The 17,567-nt window shown below is 37.1% G+C and overlaps 1 protein-coding gene across 10 annotated transcripts in view; it reads left to right on the forward strand.

The window, feature by feature from the left end:
• Positions 1–17,567, forward strand: part of LOC132127567 (adhesion G protein-coupled receptor L3-like) — a 267,112-nt gene that overhangs the window by 197,707 nt on the left and 51,838 nt on the right. For 7 of the 10 annotated variants that reach the window (XM_059539490.1, XM_059539496.1, XM_059539511.1 and 4 more), the window contains 4 exons: positions 1,860–2,195; positions 6,398–6,501; positions 9,074–9,259; positions 14,045–14,083. In XM_059539490.1, coding sequence (XP_059395473.1) covers positions 1,860–2,195; positions 6,398–6,501; positions 9,074–9,259; positions 14,045–14,083 — 665 coding nt within the window. The remainder of the gene's footprint in view (positions 1–1,859; positions 2,196–6,397; positions 6,502–9,073; positions 9,260–14,044; positions 14,084–17,567) is intronic. The other 3 variants (XM_059539518.1, XM_059539560.1, XM_059539543.1) reach the window with 1 other exon arrangement.

Below are 17,567 nucleotides of genomic sequence, written 5' to 3' on the forward strand. Positions count from 1 at the left end.
GTGTTTATAGATGAGTAGGCATTGGAGTGAAATAACAGTTGGGTTATTAGTGTTTCTTGGTTTCTTGTGTGTTGGTATATATATGTATATATGAGTGTGTGTGTGTGTGTGCGTGTGTGTGTTTGTGTGTGTATGTATGTGTATATATATATATATATATATATATATATATATATGTGGTGTGAATTGTTTTCTAGATTTGTACAGGTGTGAAGTGTAGGTTGTCGTTAATATATACAATAAAGTAAAATAAACTTGTTTATTGATTTTACAGATTTATAGTTGAAGGTGTAGTCACCATGCAACACGTCTGCCTTAATAGCAGCAAGCAGCGAAAACATATTCTGCCTTTGAACCTCTAGTAATCATAATCATGGGAAAAACAAGAGGGTTTCTAGCACTCCTGGCACTCAGAATAATAAATAGAAATCTTGAATCCCTATCATTGCGCACAGCACTGCTTCACTCTTGAACATCTAATGATGCTTCTGGAGAAGGAGTCCTCCAAGGTTAAACTCAAACTCTTGTGCTTTTTAATGAGAGTTTACTTTAAGAAGAAATTCAGCAGGAGACTTGATAATAAAGATAAATAATAGAAATGTCTGCATTAGAGCCGCTAGTTCTTTATATAACTGTGTGATTTTATACCTCAGTATGAAGTCGTTTTCTGCAGGGTGCTGCTTGGTTGATTTTTATTTAAGCAATTTGCTGCTAGATAATGTGTTACTATATATAACAATTATTACATTATTACAGGAAATATCATTTCTGAATTAAATATAATTTATTGCGTTCTAAAATAAAGCAGTAAGCCCCAAGAAGCCGTGCTTTACACGACTCGGAGCTTAGCCCTTATAAATTCACTGTAAACCATGACTTCATAGGGCTTATTGCTTTTATAAAACAGTTATTCCATATACATAGCAAATAAAATGTAATGATATTAATAAAAACATTTCCTGCACCCCAGTTCGCTTACTTATACTATGCCCTAAAAGTATGTACTCTTTTTCTGAAGAAAAAGTACATACTTTTGAGTATGTAACAGAATATTAGGCAATCTTTTGGACATACTACTTCGTCCTAATTGCATATTTAACAAGCGCTCTGGTGCTACATGAATTCTGTCATTGTTTAAACTGCACTGCCAATTATTTTATCACAGTTAACAAAATTCACATTTCATTTCATTACATTTCATTTCCTACCGTATTGGAGAGAAATGAAGAGGCATGTTGATTTGTCAGTCGCAGGTCTATCATGCCAAGAACTCTCTTCATATGTTTGCATATTGATGCATTTAAAAGTTAATGACTAAACATATCATTATAACAATGTTCACAATGCTTCTGCATATTAAATAAAATGTGCATAACATTAAATAAATATTTTTAATCAAGTTAGATATTGATTGTTCATCACTCAAACCCCTTTCTCTGCCTGTCCTCCATGTTTGTAGTTTTTAAACACTTTTTATGCGTGTTTGTAGTTCTAATCAAATCCTCATCCACCACACAAAGCATTGTGGGCCATATTAGCCATTAGAGTCTGCATCAATCTGAACTTCAAATTTTAATCTCAAGTAATAGACCATCTGGGGATCTTTGGCATACTCTTTTCAACATACTACAATTTGGGACATACAAATTATGTTTTCGAATACTATTTAGGACGGATAGTATGCGAATTGGTACACAGTAATTATTCTTTTGCCAAGCAATGTGGTTCCTCAGAAGCGGTTGTGGTTGCAACAAATTGGTTGTTTTTGAATTTACAGCAGCTTTGAACCTTTCTCAACCAATCAGAATCAAGGACCAGAACTATCCGTTTTATAATTCAAATTTTTCTTCTGATTCCAGAAACCTCCTCCTCAGGAAATGTCTTAATGGACACGACGACGACACATACCACGACTCGCCCAGTTACCGTCAGCACCACGACCGCCTCCACCTCCACCAGCTCCACCACGAGCAGCAGCACCCGATCTCCCTCCACTACACCTGCACCCCCGCGCAGCACCACCACAGAGCGCCTGCCGGGGGCTCTCCCAGAGGTCACGGCTCGCTCCGACCCATCCTCCGTTCTGCCCAACACCGCCATGGAGTTCTGCAGCCCTGTCACCAACTCCTCCATCACCTGGCCCAAAACACGGCAGGGCCTCGTGGCCAAGCAGCCCTGCCCACCGGGAACCATCGGTACGTTAGAGCAGTCCAGACAGCCGTGTAGTGATTATGTTCACCAGCAGAGAGATGCACTGGTTAATTACTCCAATACTTGGACAGGAACAGAGCACTATTATCCTTCATTTATCAAAAGAAACACATAGGTATTGAAATATCTTATTCATTATTAATTATAGTGCTGTCTATTTTCATTATTTTGAATGCAATGAATCGCGATTAGTCGTTTGACAGCACTAATATTAATATATTATCTATTTTTTTAGAGTTATACTCAGTTTTTTATTCAAGCAAATATTTCCGCCATGAGTTAAAAATATTTAAATAGAAGCTCAAATTTAAAAAAGACACAACTATTACAAATAAAAATGTTACAAAATAATTATGAGAAATAAACCAATTTTGGCAGTTTTTCTCAGAATTCTGAGTTGCATCTCGCAATTCTGACTTTTCCTCATAACTCTGTTAAAATTTGTGATATAAACTTTTTAGGGAAAAATAGTCAGAACCAGTGAAAAAGAAAGTCAGACTTCTGAGTACATTTTTGTAATTCAGACTTTTTTTACGTTTTGAATTTGATAATCACCGCAGAATAAACTTAATTAAAAATACAAGAGATGCAAACTCAGAATTAGGGGGGGAAATAATCTGAATTCTGAGAAAAAATATTCAATACAAACTTTTTTGTTGTTGTTGAAAAAGTCAGAATTACAAGCAATAAAAGCTCACTTTTAAATTTTTTTTTTTTTTAAGCTCTGGCTATTTTTCTCTAAATTCTGAGTTACATTTCACAATCTTGACTTTATCATCTGAATTATTCACTATTTTCATGGTGTGATTATTAGTTCATTTTGATATGACCAGTCTGACTTGCAAACATAACTATTATTGTTACTATTATCATCGCTTATTTTTTTTTTTACATTATTTATAATCATTATTATTATTTAACAAAAAAATAAGAATATGTGACCCCTCTATTTTAAATGATAGATATTAACAAGTAAGATTTCAGAAATCTACTCTTAACCATGAACATCCTAGCAGCTGCATAGCGACGCCTTGCTCTGTTTCCACAGATCAAATAAGCCCTGCTCACTGCATGTTTAACAGCTTGCTTGTGTAACCCAGGTGTGTGTTTCTCTCTGTTGTTATTAGTGAGTTTGTGAATGTGCAGCAGACGAGCGACACACAGAGTGAGCACAAATAACATGAACACAGCACACGCATCAAACACACCTTTTACCCTCATTCCTCTGCTTCTCTTTCTTTAAAGTCCTTCATTTCTCTCACGGCTCATATCCAAACGTTTCCAGGCCTCCCATCTGTTTCCATGGTTCAGGTGATTGGCAGCTTCTTCATAATTAGTTGTTTGTTCTTGGGATTTGTCCTCTGGTCATTTCTCAGAGTAACACATTCGCATCCTCATAAACTCTTACTAAACAACAACATCAAAAAACACTAGCTTTTGAATGACGTGTGGGTATTTTTCAACACCCCGTTATATAATATAATTAAAAAGTTGAGAAATTAATACTTTTATTTAGCAAAGATGTGTCAAACTGATCAAACGTGACAGTAAAGACATTTTTAATGTAACAAAATATTTACATTTCAAATAAATTCTGTTTTTTTTTTCAGCTATCTATTCATCTGTGAATCCTGAAAAATGAAATGTATCACAGTTTCCACAGAAATATTATTAACTGATATATATTATCATTAACTGATTTCAACATTGATAATAATCAGAAAAGTTTCTTGAGCAGAAACATGTCGCAGAAACTCGCCCGCCATCTCCTCCTCTGGAGTCAGACGCAGCTCAAGTCGCTGCGCGCTATCCACATCCCAGGGGAGCTCAATTGTGCAGCCGACGCGCTCTCACAACAGCACACCTTTCACGGGGAATGGCGACTCCATCCCCAGAAGGTCCAGCTGATCTGGAGTCGATTCGGGGAAGCCCAGGTAGACCTGTTTGCTTCCCACGAGTTCTCCCAATGCCAGCTGTACTATTCCCTGTTCCAGGCCCCCCTGGTGGTGAACCTGCAAGCGCTTCCCCTGTAGGAGGCAGATCCAGCCTAGCCGTTGCTGTGTCCCGTAAGAGCGCTTCGCATATACGTGGACCGCACCCAGAGCTTCAGAAGCTCTGAGCAGCTCCTGGTCTGCTTTGGAGGTCAGCAGAAGGGGAAGGCTGTCTCCAAGCAGAGGTTGGCCCACTGGATAGTGGATGCCTCCTCCTTGGCATACCATTCCCAAGGCGAGCCATGCCCCCTGGGGGTTGGCCTCCCACTATGCGCTGGCGCATGGCGCCTCTCTGGCAGACATCTGTCGAGCTGCGGGCTGGGCGACACCTAACACCTTCGCAAGGTATTACAACCTTCGTTTAGAGCCAGTTTCTTCTCGTGTGTTGGGTAACAGGTAATTGGCGGGAAGGGCTGCCTGGGGGTCACGCTTGCTGCGCCATTCCCCCCCACACGGGGATGCGAATGCCATTCTTCTCCCAGTAGAGTTCCCCAGTTGGCGTACCCTGCTGGAGCATCCTCCAGCACCCTCGGCAGTCAGACCTGGCGGAGCAGTCTGTCGCCAGGCCCAGTACTGGTATTAGCATGTCGGAGCTCCGGTCAGCCCCTGTACTGGGCTAGGTGTCCATATGGCTTGATTCCCTATAGGCAATACCATATGTGTATTCTTCCACGGTAAGGTTTCCCTCTTGGCAAACCCGTGTCTTCCCTTGACAGACCCGCTCTGTCAGTCTCTTCTGGAAGCTGTTCCATCCCTACTCCAAGGTAGGACCTGCCTCAGAGACCCTTTCCATATGTAGTACTGCCCCCTGGGCCAGTCCATATCAGTATCTCCACGTCACCTCCCTACAGGTAGGATGTGGTCTCCGTAGCGACCTTTTCCTAAGGCTCGCTTCCCCATTGTCTTGCCAAGCTGTAAGAACAAATAGGGAAGATTTTAAGCAATCTTTCTCCGAAGGTTGAAATCCCTTCCACTAACTTTGTGTGGGCGTAACAGCAGCGTGGCCTTCTCCAGCAGCGATGTTCTCACCCTTGGCCACTTGGTACCAAGGTCAGTGAATTTGAGCTGGGGCTTTGGGAAGGTTACGACCTTAAGCGTAGCTTTTGTGGCACGGCACGGCTTGCCGACAATTGCAGCACCACAGGGTTGTGACGGTGTTCAGGTTGTGGCGTTTTCCATAGGACCCCATATGTCATTTGACATAACTCGTAGTGACCGACAGATAGGAAATGTCTCAGTTACGTACATAACCCTTATTCCCTGATGGAGGGAACGGAGACGTTATGTCCCCATGCCACAACCTTGAACCGTTCGCTGTTGCCGGGACACGTTCTCGGCTCCTCAACGTAAAACCTACTGAGTGGATGCACCTGTCGCCTATTTATACCCGTTGGCACGGGGAGTGGCTCAGGTATGTTAAATCCACTAGCCAATTTTCATTGGCGTTTTCTCTTAATCCTTAAACTCAGAGATGATTGGCCTCTCAAGTGAGACCCCATATGTCGTTCGACATAATGTCTCTGTTCCCTCCATCAGGGAACGAGGGTTACGTATGTAACCAAGACGTTTTAAAGAACACTTGCAAGGATACAGTTAATAAATTATTTTTATTACAAATATTTCCCCACATGTGGACTTTTAGACTATATTATTTAGTTGAGACAGTGTTTTACATGAATTGATTGTTATTAATGTTAGTAATGCATGTGTTTATTGAACATAATCTTTTATAACACTGCTGTTGTGTGTGTGTGTGTGTGCTGACAGTACATCTGAAGAGAGAGAGAGAGTGTGTGTGTGTGTGTGTGTCAGTGATCTCACCTGAGTGCCGATACAGTCACCCAACTGGAACAATATAACATTTTTTCCCTCTTCTGTCCTTCTAATTAGAGCTGAGAATTCTGTCGTCTCTCTCCACGTGCTTTAATTGACCTTTACCAGTGCTCTCCAGGGAATGAACACACACATCTCTGCATCTGGCTGTAGTTAGAGCTGTCTCTCTCTCACACACACACTGCAGTGATTTTATCTCCATCAGAGGCAGTAATTACACATTCTTTTATGATCACAGACGTTTGAAAGTGTTTCTTGTCATCTGTGGAAGCAGCAGTGAAGGATGTTGATATGTGTGTGTGTGTGTGTGTGTGTTTACTGTGTGATATGAACACACAGTAACGTCTGCTTTCTGTGTACAGGGATGGCTGTGTTCTCCTGTCAGGGGCCCGAGGGACTGTGGGACCAGCAGGGGCCCGACCTCAGCAACTGCTCCTCCACATGGGTCAACATCATCAACCAGAAGGTTTGAGAAACACACACACACACACACACACACACACACACACACACACACACACACACACACACACACACACACACACACACACACACACACACACACACACACACACACACACACAAAGTGGGGAAGTGTACATTTAGCATGCCATGTTCACTCATTATACAACAGTTGGATCTTTCATTTGATTGGTTAAGCCAATGATGTTATTGTTAATTGGAAATGTTCTAAAAAAAGGTTTTTGCCAAATATTGAAGAAGTTTGTAATTGGAAAATAATTTGGGACATCTGCTCAAAAATGATAACTAACAAGTTACAGACATAATCATACAAATAAATTTCACATTGCTTTTATTCAAAGGCCCTAAAAGTGCAACGTGCTTACTTTTGTGTAAATTTGTAAAATTTTTCCTTTTCACTGAGCATGTGCTGAGCAAATTAAAAATTAAATATTAAATATGTTTTAAGTAAATGAATTAAAGCTGAAATAAAATATAAATATTAGATAAAAAAATGGCACATAAAATTACTAATAATTATAATATAATATAATATAATATAATTATAATATAATATAATATAATATAATATAATATAATATAATATAATATAATATAATATAATATAATATAATATAATATAATATAATATAATATAATATAATATAATACTAAAATTACACTGGGCTGAATGAGTAGCTCTAATCAATCCTACAGTTTTACAAATGTGTCTGCAGTCTGTGTCTGTGTGTGTGTGTGTGTGTGTGTGTGTGTGTGTGTGTGTGTGTGTGTGCGTGCGTGCGTGCGTGTGTGTGTGTGTGTGTGGACCCAGCAGGCACCCCAGAAGAGACAACATCTTTAGTTGCGTCTCATTAGCAAATAAACACATCTCTTCCTTTAGCTGGAGGAGTGTTGTGATTAAACTCAACACGAGTGAGCGTGGCTCTTGTCTGTGCTCGTGTTTTCACCACAACTTGAAAGAACAAAGCTTCACTGTCTGAGTCAAGTCAAGAGTTGTTCGCTTCTCACATCTTCAGCTGCCTCTAGCAGACAAACACAAACACAGGAGGAGGATCTGATCTACAGAGAATGAGCCATGCAAAATATGGCCATCGTGTGAACCATGTGCATGCGCCAACCATATTACCAAATGTTTAATTATATGTACAGTATATATATGTGTGTGTGTGTGTGTGTACAGTGTATACGATTCTCTGCAGTTCCATCAATCAATAACAAATAATATATATACAGTACAGACCAAAAGTTTAGACACACCTTCTCATTCAAAGAGTTTTCTTTATTTTCATGACTATGAAAATTGTAGATTCACACTGAAGGCATCAAAACTATGAATTAACACATGTGGAATTATATATGGAATTATATACATAACAAAAAAGTGTGAAACAACTGAAAATATGTCATATTGTAGGTTCTTCAAAGTAGCCACCTTCTGCTTTGATTACTGCTTTGCACACTCTTGGCATTCTCTTGATGAGCTTCAAGAGGTAGTCACCTGAAATGGTCTTCCAACAGTCTTGAAGGAGTTCCCCGAGAGATGCTTAGCACTTGTTGGCCCTTTTGCCTTCTGTCTGCGGTCCAGCTCACCCCTAAACCATCTTGATTGGGTTCAGGTCCGGTGACTGTGGAGGCCAGGTCATCTGGCGCAGCACCCCATCACTCTCCTTCTTGGTCAAATAGCCCTTGATGCCTTCAGTGTGACTCTACAATTTTCATAGTCATGAAAATAAAGAAAACTCTTTGAATGAGAAGGTGTGTCCAAACTTTTGGTCTGTACTGTATATATACGATTCTCTGGAGATCCATCAATCAATATTCCCACCTTCAGTGATGGTAAATTTCTCCTTTCTGACAGATGAAACATGAAGCTAATAAATATAAGATTATGATAGAATATGGTTTACATGTGTTTTTCATCCATTTTGTGTCTTTTTTAAATTAGAATAAAAGATGTTCACATGAGAAACGATAAACCAGTGTTTAGTTTACTATAAAAAGCTACACATAATACATTGATGTGTCATTATATTTTATTGAAAATCTCTATTAGGTCACAACATAATGTTATTATGAAAACTCTAAGTGAGTTTTGATCAGAAATATGATATTAATCTCATACTGTCACTCTGAAATAGATTAATGGCGTGTGTTGACTTTTTGAAACGCCCTGTCTGTATGGATTGATGCACCAGGATCATGAATCCAGGACTGGAAATCCTCTTTTTAAAGCTGATAAATTATTAGCATTCAAATTGTCTTCCTTGCATTGACTGGGACTCAAACCCGTGATGACCTTGTGTTGTTTATCATCACGCGCTGCAGGAACATTAACACCTATCCCAACACAAGTGCTGCTGACCGTCATCCACCCACAAACACACACCTGCAGAAAATCAGCTTCACTCAATCACTTCATTCAGAGCGTTCACGTAAATGAACAACATAACAAAAGACTTCATATTTATTGAGGACAAATGTTTAGATAAAGGTGGTGTGTGTATTTTCAATGTTAAACACATTCCCTTATGCCGGTGTGTGTGTGTGTGTTGTAGATCCGAGCGGGTGAACCTGCGGCCATAATCTCCCGTGAGCTTTCCGAACAGACCAAGGGTCACATCCACGCGGGTGACATCACCTACACGGTCCGGGCCATGGGTCACCTGATCGACCTGCTGGACGTCCAGCTCAGGAATCTCACCCCCGGAGGAAAGGACAGCGCCGCCCGGAGCCTGAATAAGGTACTGCGTCTGACATACAACTCTAATACACAGTATCTCAAGTCAAATGTTTTAGTATAGCGCTATAAACACTGTTTCAGAGCAGCTTTACAGAGGATCATGATGTTGGTGTTTATAATATCTTAATAAGTCATTAAATTCAAGTCAAAGTCACCTTTATTTATTAAGTGCTTTTAACGATACAGATTGTGTCAAAGTAACTTTAATATTAGTATTAAATAGGAAAATAGTGTGTCAATAATGCTAAAGGACAATAGTAAACACTTAATTTTCAGTTAAAGGCGATTCATCATTGAGTTCAGTGATGTCATCGTCCAGCTCAGTTCAGTTTTAATAGTATCTGTGCGATCAAATCGACGGTATCGCTGGATATTAAGTGTCTCCAACTAAGCAAGAAAGAGACGACAAGGAGCCAAAACTTAATGGGTGACAGAATGGAGAAAAACCTTGGGAAAACCAGGCTCATCAGTTCAATTCCAGGCTGCAGCAAAGTCAGATTGTGCAGAGGACTCTGTGTGGTATTGTCCCACTGGCCGTCTGAGACAAGGTCTTTACAGTTGTGTAGAGCTGAGGGATAACATTGTGCAATCTGAAATCATTCATACTCGATCACACCACCTTTCAGTATAATGGTTGCTCAGCTTCTGCAAATGCTTGCACAGAAATGAGTGTAAAATGAGGTCAGAACATCCCGGACTGATTATTTCAGGGACAAACAAAGAGGAAGCTGTAATGGATGTACAGTCAGCCGGTTATTTTCACAAAATAAACCCTGACTGGGTGATTGGGACCTGGCACAAAGCTCATTACCCTGCAGCTTACCAGTTAAATAAATAAAGGGACATGACATATCGATCGAGTTGAAATGATTCAGTGATGTGAGAAGAAAGAGAGCAGAGAAAGTGCAGAACCAATCTGATCAATCTGTTAAGTGTGTATCGTGTGATAATGAGCGTCTGATTGTTCATGCGTTACACAGATAATCTCAGGCGCACCGGACTTTTCTTTTTCAGCAGTACTTTTGACAACAGTATATGTTATTGAAAAAAAACAATTCATACCGCATTTTAATTTATACGTTCACACAAAGTGTAATGTTTCTATGATAAGTATGCTAAAGTATACTTCTTTTGCACAAGAGTGCAGTGACTAGGGGAACTTTTACAATGACAACAATGTACTAAAACCTGAAAAGTTTATTTATTTTTTCTTTTCCTTTGCATTTTTGAAAAGTTTCGTATTTAGACGTCAATAAAGTCAAAATGATCCCTATTCACAAATGACTAAAATCACTGTACAATAACCATATTGGAGACAATAACAGAGAAGATAACCGTATTGAAGATGATAACAGAGATTATACTAATATAGGAGATAATAACAGAGACCATAACGGTATTGGAGATAATTTCAAAGACGATACGGTTGTAGGAGAAAATAACACAGCCTTGTTTGGTGGAATTACACAAACATAGACAATACTGTGTCTAAAATGAAACACAATATTAACTTCTTGTTCATTTAATTATCAAATCAATATCACATTTGCAACTATTTGGGAAAAACAGCACTCACACTCATGCTAAACTGTGTCATATGATATAAATATAAGGCAAAACCTCATACAGGGGTGTTTTCTGCCCTCATATCTTGAATTTCAGATCATATAACTACATTGTAATACGCTACATCACAGATTCAGTCGTCCTGCATCATGTTCATCAGTGAGTGCATCAGTGTAAGACGATGGACAGATCTGGGTGGGATGGGTTTTACCCTAATTAATCACACGATATTATTTCATTAAATCGACAGCCCTACTTATTATTATTATTATTATTACTGTTTGACTTGACCAGAAGAGAAGCGGACAGATAAAGCGTCCTCTTTGATGCAGTCGGTGTGGAGAGCAGCAGGAGGAGGAGAGCAGTGGGTGTTTTTTTTTAATGATCCCCTGTGTTTCTCCCTACAGTCAGCCTTCTGTTTAAAAATAGGTTTGAGTTTGGTGAAGAGAAGCTCTCGCCGTCCTGAGGCTCCTATCGCTCCGAGGACTTTATGCGGCGTGAATAATCTTCAGCGTTATTAAAGTTTCCACGGAGTTAAAGAGATTCGCTTTGACGCTGTTTGAGTTTGTGACGTGCGTGTAGTTTGTGTTCAGACACGCAGAGAACAAAGACCATTCGTTCAGACACTATGTGTGTATTAATATTACACACAGGGTCCAAAATGAACAATACAAGAAACTGAGTGCCAGTAAAACTTGGCTTTGGAGAGAAAATAAAATAGTTGGCCAATAACTTTGTTAGGAACTGCAACGTTTAGGCTGTTGATTAATTTAATGAGGTATTATTTATAAACTGTAATAGTATTTATTAACATTTTAATGAGTGTTTATGTTTATCTTTTCAGTTTTTATATAAAACTTCTTAGTAATTTTGTTATGTGCTTAAAATATTTCATTTAAATTAAATACTTATTATTTTTTAGTTTTATAGTTCTTCATTCATGATTCATTTACAAAAAAAATAATTGATTGATTGATTGTTTCTTTGTTTTGTATTTTTTAATGTTGTTTTTCTTTTAGTTGCAAGACGATAAATGATAGATGTTATTAATTTACTTCATCAGAAAATCAGAAAATCTAAATATAATATATTTGAAGTAAAATGTCAAACCCCCTTTAATGAATGACCATTTCTTGTGTAATCAAAGTGCATTTTTATTTTATTTTAAATGGTTTCTGTGGAGTAATATATTCCTAATTAAAATCTAGGTGTTCAGCAGTCACTTTTATCCGGGGCTTACACTGCATTCAAAGTAAACGTGAATCAGTTTAATCAAAGCCATCATCTTCGTTCTTCTGGTGACACAGAACCGCTCAAGATTAATTAACTTGGCTTTGAGGAATGTCATTTTTCTGTGTGTGGAGCACAAACACCTGTTTCCACGCGTCTCCTGAGATATTCACACTTGGTTTCCACCTACAGTTCTGCAGACTTCACGTTGATCAGCGCTCACACTTTCTGACGAGGCCGTCACACTCTTCATGATAATTGATCGAAGCGGTAATTTTAAACTCAGGTTGCTTTGAGCTTCGACTGCTTAAAACCTGTCAGCTCTGTGTGAGGCGTCTACATCTTCAGCTCATCCTCACGAGTGATGTGCTTCATCACGGCTCTTGAGCGAAATATTGAACAAATAATGATCATTGCACACACAAATATTGGGTTAAATTGTGCAGTTTTAATTAATGCAACTGTTCTTATTTATCATATTATACATATTATACTATCATAGAGTTTATTGATATTATGAAGTTAAAGTTTTATAAATTTCTTTGCATGATTTTGTCTTTTTAGCATCCATTTATTTTTATATTTCAGTTTAAGTTTTAGTCATTTTAATACTTCAACATCAATATATTTCATTTGGTTGTCCTGGCAAAAATGAGAAGTTTTGAGTTTGAGTACATGCAATGCTACTATTCTTTTTGATCTTTCTTATTATCATTAATATACTATTAAAGTATGAATTAATATCTTGAAATAGCTTAAGTTTATTACGGTACTATGTTGTGTTTAAATTTTTTACTTCAGTCTAAAAATAATTGATTAATCTATTATTATAAATAGTTCATTACATGCAAATGTCAATACCTTTTCAGTGTTGAATCATTGATGTTTTACTATTATTTACATACTATCATAATGTGTATTATATTTTTATACTTTCAGTTTTGATTGTAATTTTAGTTTTAGTAATTTTGATATCATTTTCATTATTAGTGTGCTTTGTATTATTTTCTGCAACACTATACCCAGACATGATACAATCATATGTTATCCACATCACATTATGTGGTTATGAAACATGATAAAACCAATCACAAGTCACAGCCTTTACGTAATCATATTTATAAAAACAATAGTTTTCCCCTCATTCAGAACTCATGAGGTGTTTGTCCAGGAAAACTCTTGAACTCAGTTTGAACGTTCCTGTTTCCTTTCCATTTATTTCCAAGCTCTGAGTTAAATGATCCATCATATCTTTCATTATGACCATTATAGCCACGCAGAACTCAAATGAACCCTTTTCTGATGTTATTGAAACTCAATCAGCACCTGATCTGTCAGCTGTGAAGTTACAGAAGTAGAAACCATTATAACTATCAACACTGAACCACGCTCAGAAAACAAAATAAGGCACAAAAGCTGTCACTGGGACGCCGCTTTTACAAAATGTCCAACTATGTACCATTAAAGTACAAATATTTCCACTGGAGGTACTAAGATTCACTCCTGAGAGTGTATGGAAGTAATTTGGTGTCAACTATAACCAACAACTGATCCCACAATGAAAGAATTATTGATTTTTACCTGTATTTTGACTCTTGAATGTTATTATGCTGTTGAATTAATCATATAATGTCCTTCCAGTTCCTTTCTCTTTCAGCGGCCGTCTCTCTTTTGAGCAGGGCACTTCTGACATGCTGAAGTTTCTGTTCAGTCTCTTTCGTTTCCTCCGGGTTCAGTGGGATGTGATTTATGCTCTTCCAAAGGCTCTTTCACACTAAACACCAATGCCGTTTTTAGTGGATTCCTCTGGAGCTCTTCACAACAATCGTTTGTAGATTCAACAAGTTGTGTGCAGTAATTAAATAAAAGATGAAGTAATACAGATACAGTGTTAGCCTCGCAGCATCTACGCTTCATTGTGTTCGGTGTGAAAGACCTTCAGACTTTGTATTTTCTGCTTGATACTAAAGCACTTCTCTTTGGGTTTCAGCTGCAGAAAAGGGAGCGCTCGTGTCGATATTTCGTCCAGGTATTTTCCTCTTTATATTTGCACCGCTATCATGCTTTTCTCTTCATTCGCACCCGCCTCATGTTCCTCCTGTTTCTTTTCTTTCCTTTTTTTTGTGAGGTCATGTTGTTGTCATTTGAGGCCTTGACCAAATTTAACCTTCACCTTTGCAAATGACCCATAATAATAATCCACTCGCTCTTAAACGCTTGCATGAGCGAACACAGCCTACGATCGCATGAACACGCTTGTAAAAAGAAGGGCACTTTAGCATGCTTTTAGTGCAGAAATGATATACTTAAGTGTGAACTGTTAATTGCAATTAAATGAAAATGTATTATACAGTAGTTTGGGTTTACATTAAATGCAATTAGTTCAACCTTAAAGAGTTTTTGACCCACTGAGGTAGGATTTGACTAGCTTTACATTGTCTTTTGAAAATATATTAAAGTACTGCTGAATGTACTGACAGGCGTTTAAGGTAAACTATACTTTGATATAATTCCTGTTGAAAGGTGCAGTTTAGCATATAATTAACATATATTTACTTTAAATGTAACATTGTATAACACACTACAGTTAAAATGGCAAAACATGTGCTTAAGTATTGTGAGACAACACATTAACACATTCCTTTTAAATCGCAATGATTTAAAGTGTATTTTAAAGTTTTCAAAAAATGTACATTATTACAAAAATGCACTTTTTAAGTGTATACAAAAGTGTGTTTAGTCATAAAAGTGTCTCTCTTTAAGTGACTTAAGTGGCCTTTCATTAATACTACACTTTCAGCGAGCACAGTTTATTAAAAATACACTTTTTAAGATTTGAAGTACACTACACGTGCACATTCACTAAAACTTCACTTCTTTTTCACAAGCGTAGCATTTTCAAAAGCAAATGCCATTATCGGTCAGCTACTAATTGTATTATTAGGTAAGGATCTAGTTTTGTTCTTGGCCTCATTATTACCCATGACTCTGTGTTTTTGCATCAACGAGAGCAGCTGTGCTTCTTATCTTTTGAATAAACTAGTTTTAGGTCACGTTTGTAAGCTGTAGGTGTCCAGTCTTGAGAAGCACAGCTGCTCTCAGATCAGCAGTGGCCTGCGGCTGCTCTGCTGCTGACCCTGTCAGGTCATGTGACCCTTAGCCTTCCCAGCATGCACTTGATGGTTGTTGAGCAACAGCTTTTTTGACCCATCAGAGGTCAAGTAGACTTGATGAAGTGTGTGTTGGATGTGACGTGTGTTAGAGATCTTCATGACTGCTGCTGAAGACGCTTCATCTGTAATGTGTTTCTAGTGTGAATCTGAATCTGTCTGGTTGGCTTGCATTCACTTGAACTGAACCGTTGATATTGCCTCAATACAGAACTTGTGTATATGATGGTGTAAAACGTATAGATGCCATATATAATTCACCGAGAACTGGAAAAATGTAGTTATTATTTTCCAGTGTTACTAGAAATAGCTCCCACTCGGTGAAGATAATTTTAAGATCTACTCCATGTGTATGATTTAGTTTGAACCAGTGTTATTTAATATATATATATTTTTTAATAGGTTTTATTTGTATATGTTCAGGTTTCACTTTAATTTTAGGTTAATTTTTGTTGTTGTTGTTGTTGTTGTTGTGTGCCATTTCTTTTAGTTTTTATTATTTTTAAATATTAAGATTTAGGTTTGTTTGTTTGTTATTTATTTTATTTTTATTTTATTTATTTTATAGTTTTTTATTTTTTCATTTTTTCAGTTTTTTTTTTTTTTTCTTTTACTAATAATATTAGTAATTAGACATTTTAGTTCATTTATTTAAAATGAACATTTATTTTAAATATTTATTTAAAATGTAATATCTTTAATCAGTTTAAGTTAGCAATAATAACACTGAATTCAGTTTATGAGGTAATAGTCAACATAAACAATTGAAATGATAAATATAAAGCCTGTATACTAAATGATATAAGAAATACATTAATAAATTAATACTTTTATTCAGCAAGGACACATTAAATTGATAAAAAAAGACCGTAAATACATTTATAATGTTATAACATCAAATAACTCTGACAATTAAATGTTGATAATAATCAGAAATGTTTCTTGAGCAGTAAATCATCATATTGATTTCTGAAGATCATGTGACACTGAAGACTGGAGTAATGATGCTGAAAATACAGCTGCACATCACAGAAATAAATTACATTTTAACATAGATTCACATAAAAAAAATGATATTTTAAATCATAATAATATTTCATAATTTTTACTGTTTTTAATCAAATAGATGCAGCCTCAGTGAGCAGAAGAGACTTCTCTTAAAAAACATTACCATTTCTAAACAGCAGTGTATATGCATCATAAAATCCATTAATTTTTTACAATTAATGACAAATGTGTCAATTTTCAGTAAATTGAACTCAAGTTTAGTTCAAGCGAGCATGACAACATCACACAAGTGCTAACTCTTTCTTAATAATCAGTGTGTTATGTTTGTCAGAAAACGTCTCATACTGTACATAGCAATCAGAAAAGTTCTTCCAGATGCTAAGAATGTGATGAGTGTAAATCAGTGGATCTGCTTTCGCTGTTCAGTAGACGTTGTGCACAGAAAAGCAGTCGTTCTGGAAGATTATTATTGTTGTGTGCTCCAGAGCAGAGTTTGACTTATTAATAACAGTGATGGATCGATCCCCGACCTGATCCGGCGTTAAGAATAGATTCCTAGCGCTGTGTTAGAAACCAAAGCTCAGTGTACATTACGGGTACAGAGTGTGCTTTACTGAGGGGAAATGGGTTTGATGTTTAAACTATTGATGCCCTTCACAATCAATAAACGACCTGCAACAAACTGAGCCGCTGTTGTTCTGAAGAAAGAGATGTTGATGAGTCTGGAGAGCTGCGGCCCGACTAGATCAACATTACAAGGTTATCATTGAGAATACGGGCAATTTAATTAAATAAAGCAATGAAGAGAACAGATTGATTAATTCCTCCATCACTGTTAAATATAATATTGTATGCTGCCTTATCGTTGATAAGTCTATACAAGCATCTGCTGAATGCATAGATAGAAATGTGTTTATACACTTCTATATGCATCTATTTTCTGTCGTGCTTGAAAAGCTTCTCAAATGGAAATTGCAATCAGGATCAAATGATGTTAGTCTAGACCTGTAGGACTTTCTTTGATACTAGGATTGCAAAAGGAGAAATTGTGAAGAATGTCCTTGCTGCTCTTTCACCGAGCAATTATATTGAGGCCAAAGCTTCAAAAGGAGGCACCTTAAAACAAGCATAAAAGCTAAAATAAAAATAACTCATAATTGCAATTCAGTGGAAAAAAAAAGTCAGAATTGAGAGAAAAGAGAGACTATATATATATATATAAATATTTAGTCTTTTGTTCACACAAACTCTCAGTGATCAATAATGTCTCAGCAAACCCAAAATACACTGCTGCAACAATGTTTTAGTTATACTTCTTCTGATACGAATGCTTGA

This window comes from Carassius carassius, chromosome 3, assembly GCF_963082965.1.
Source record: "Carassius carassius chromosome 3, fCarCar2.1, whole genome shotgun sequence".
In the NCBI taxonomy this organism is placed as follows: domain Eukaryota; kingdom Metazoa; phylum Chordata; class Actinopteri; order Cypriniformes; family Cyprinidae; genus Carassius; species Carassius carassius.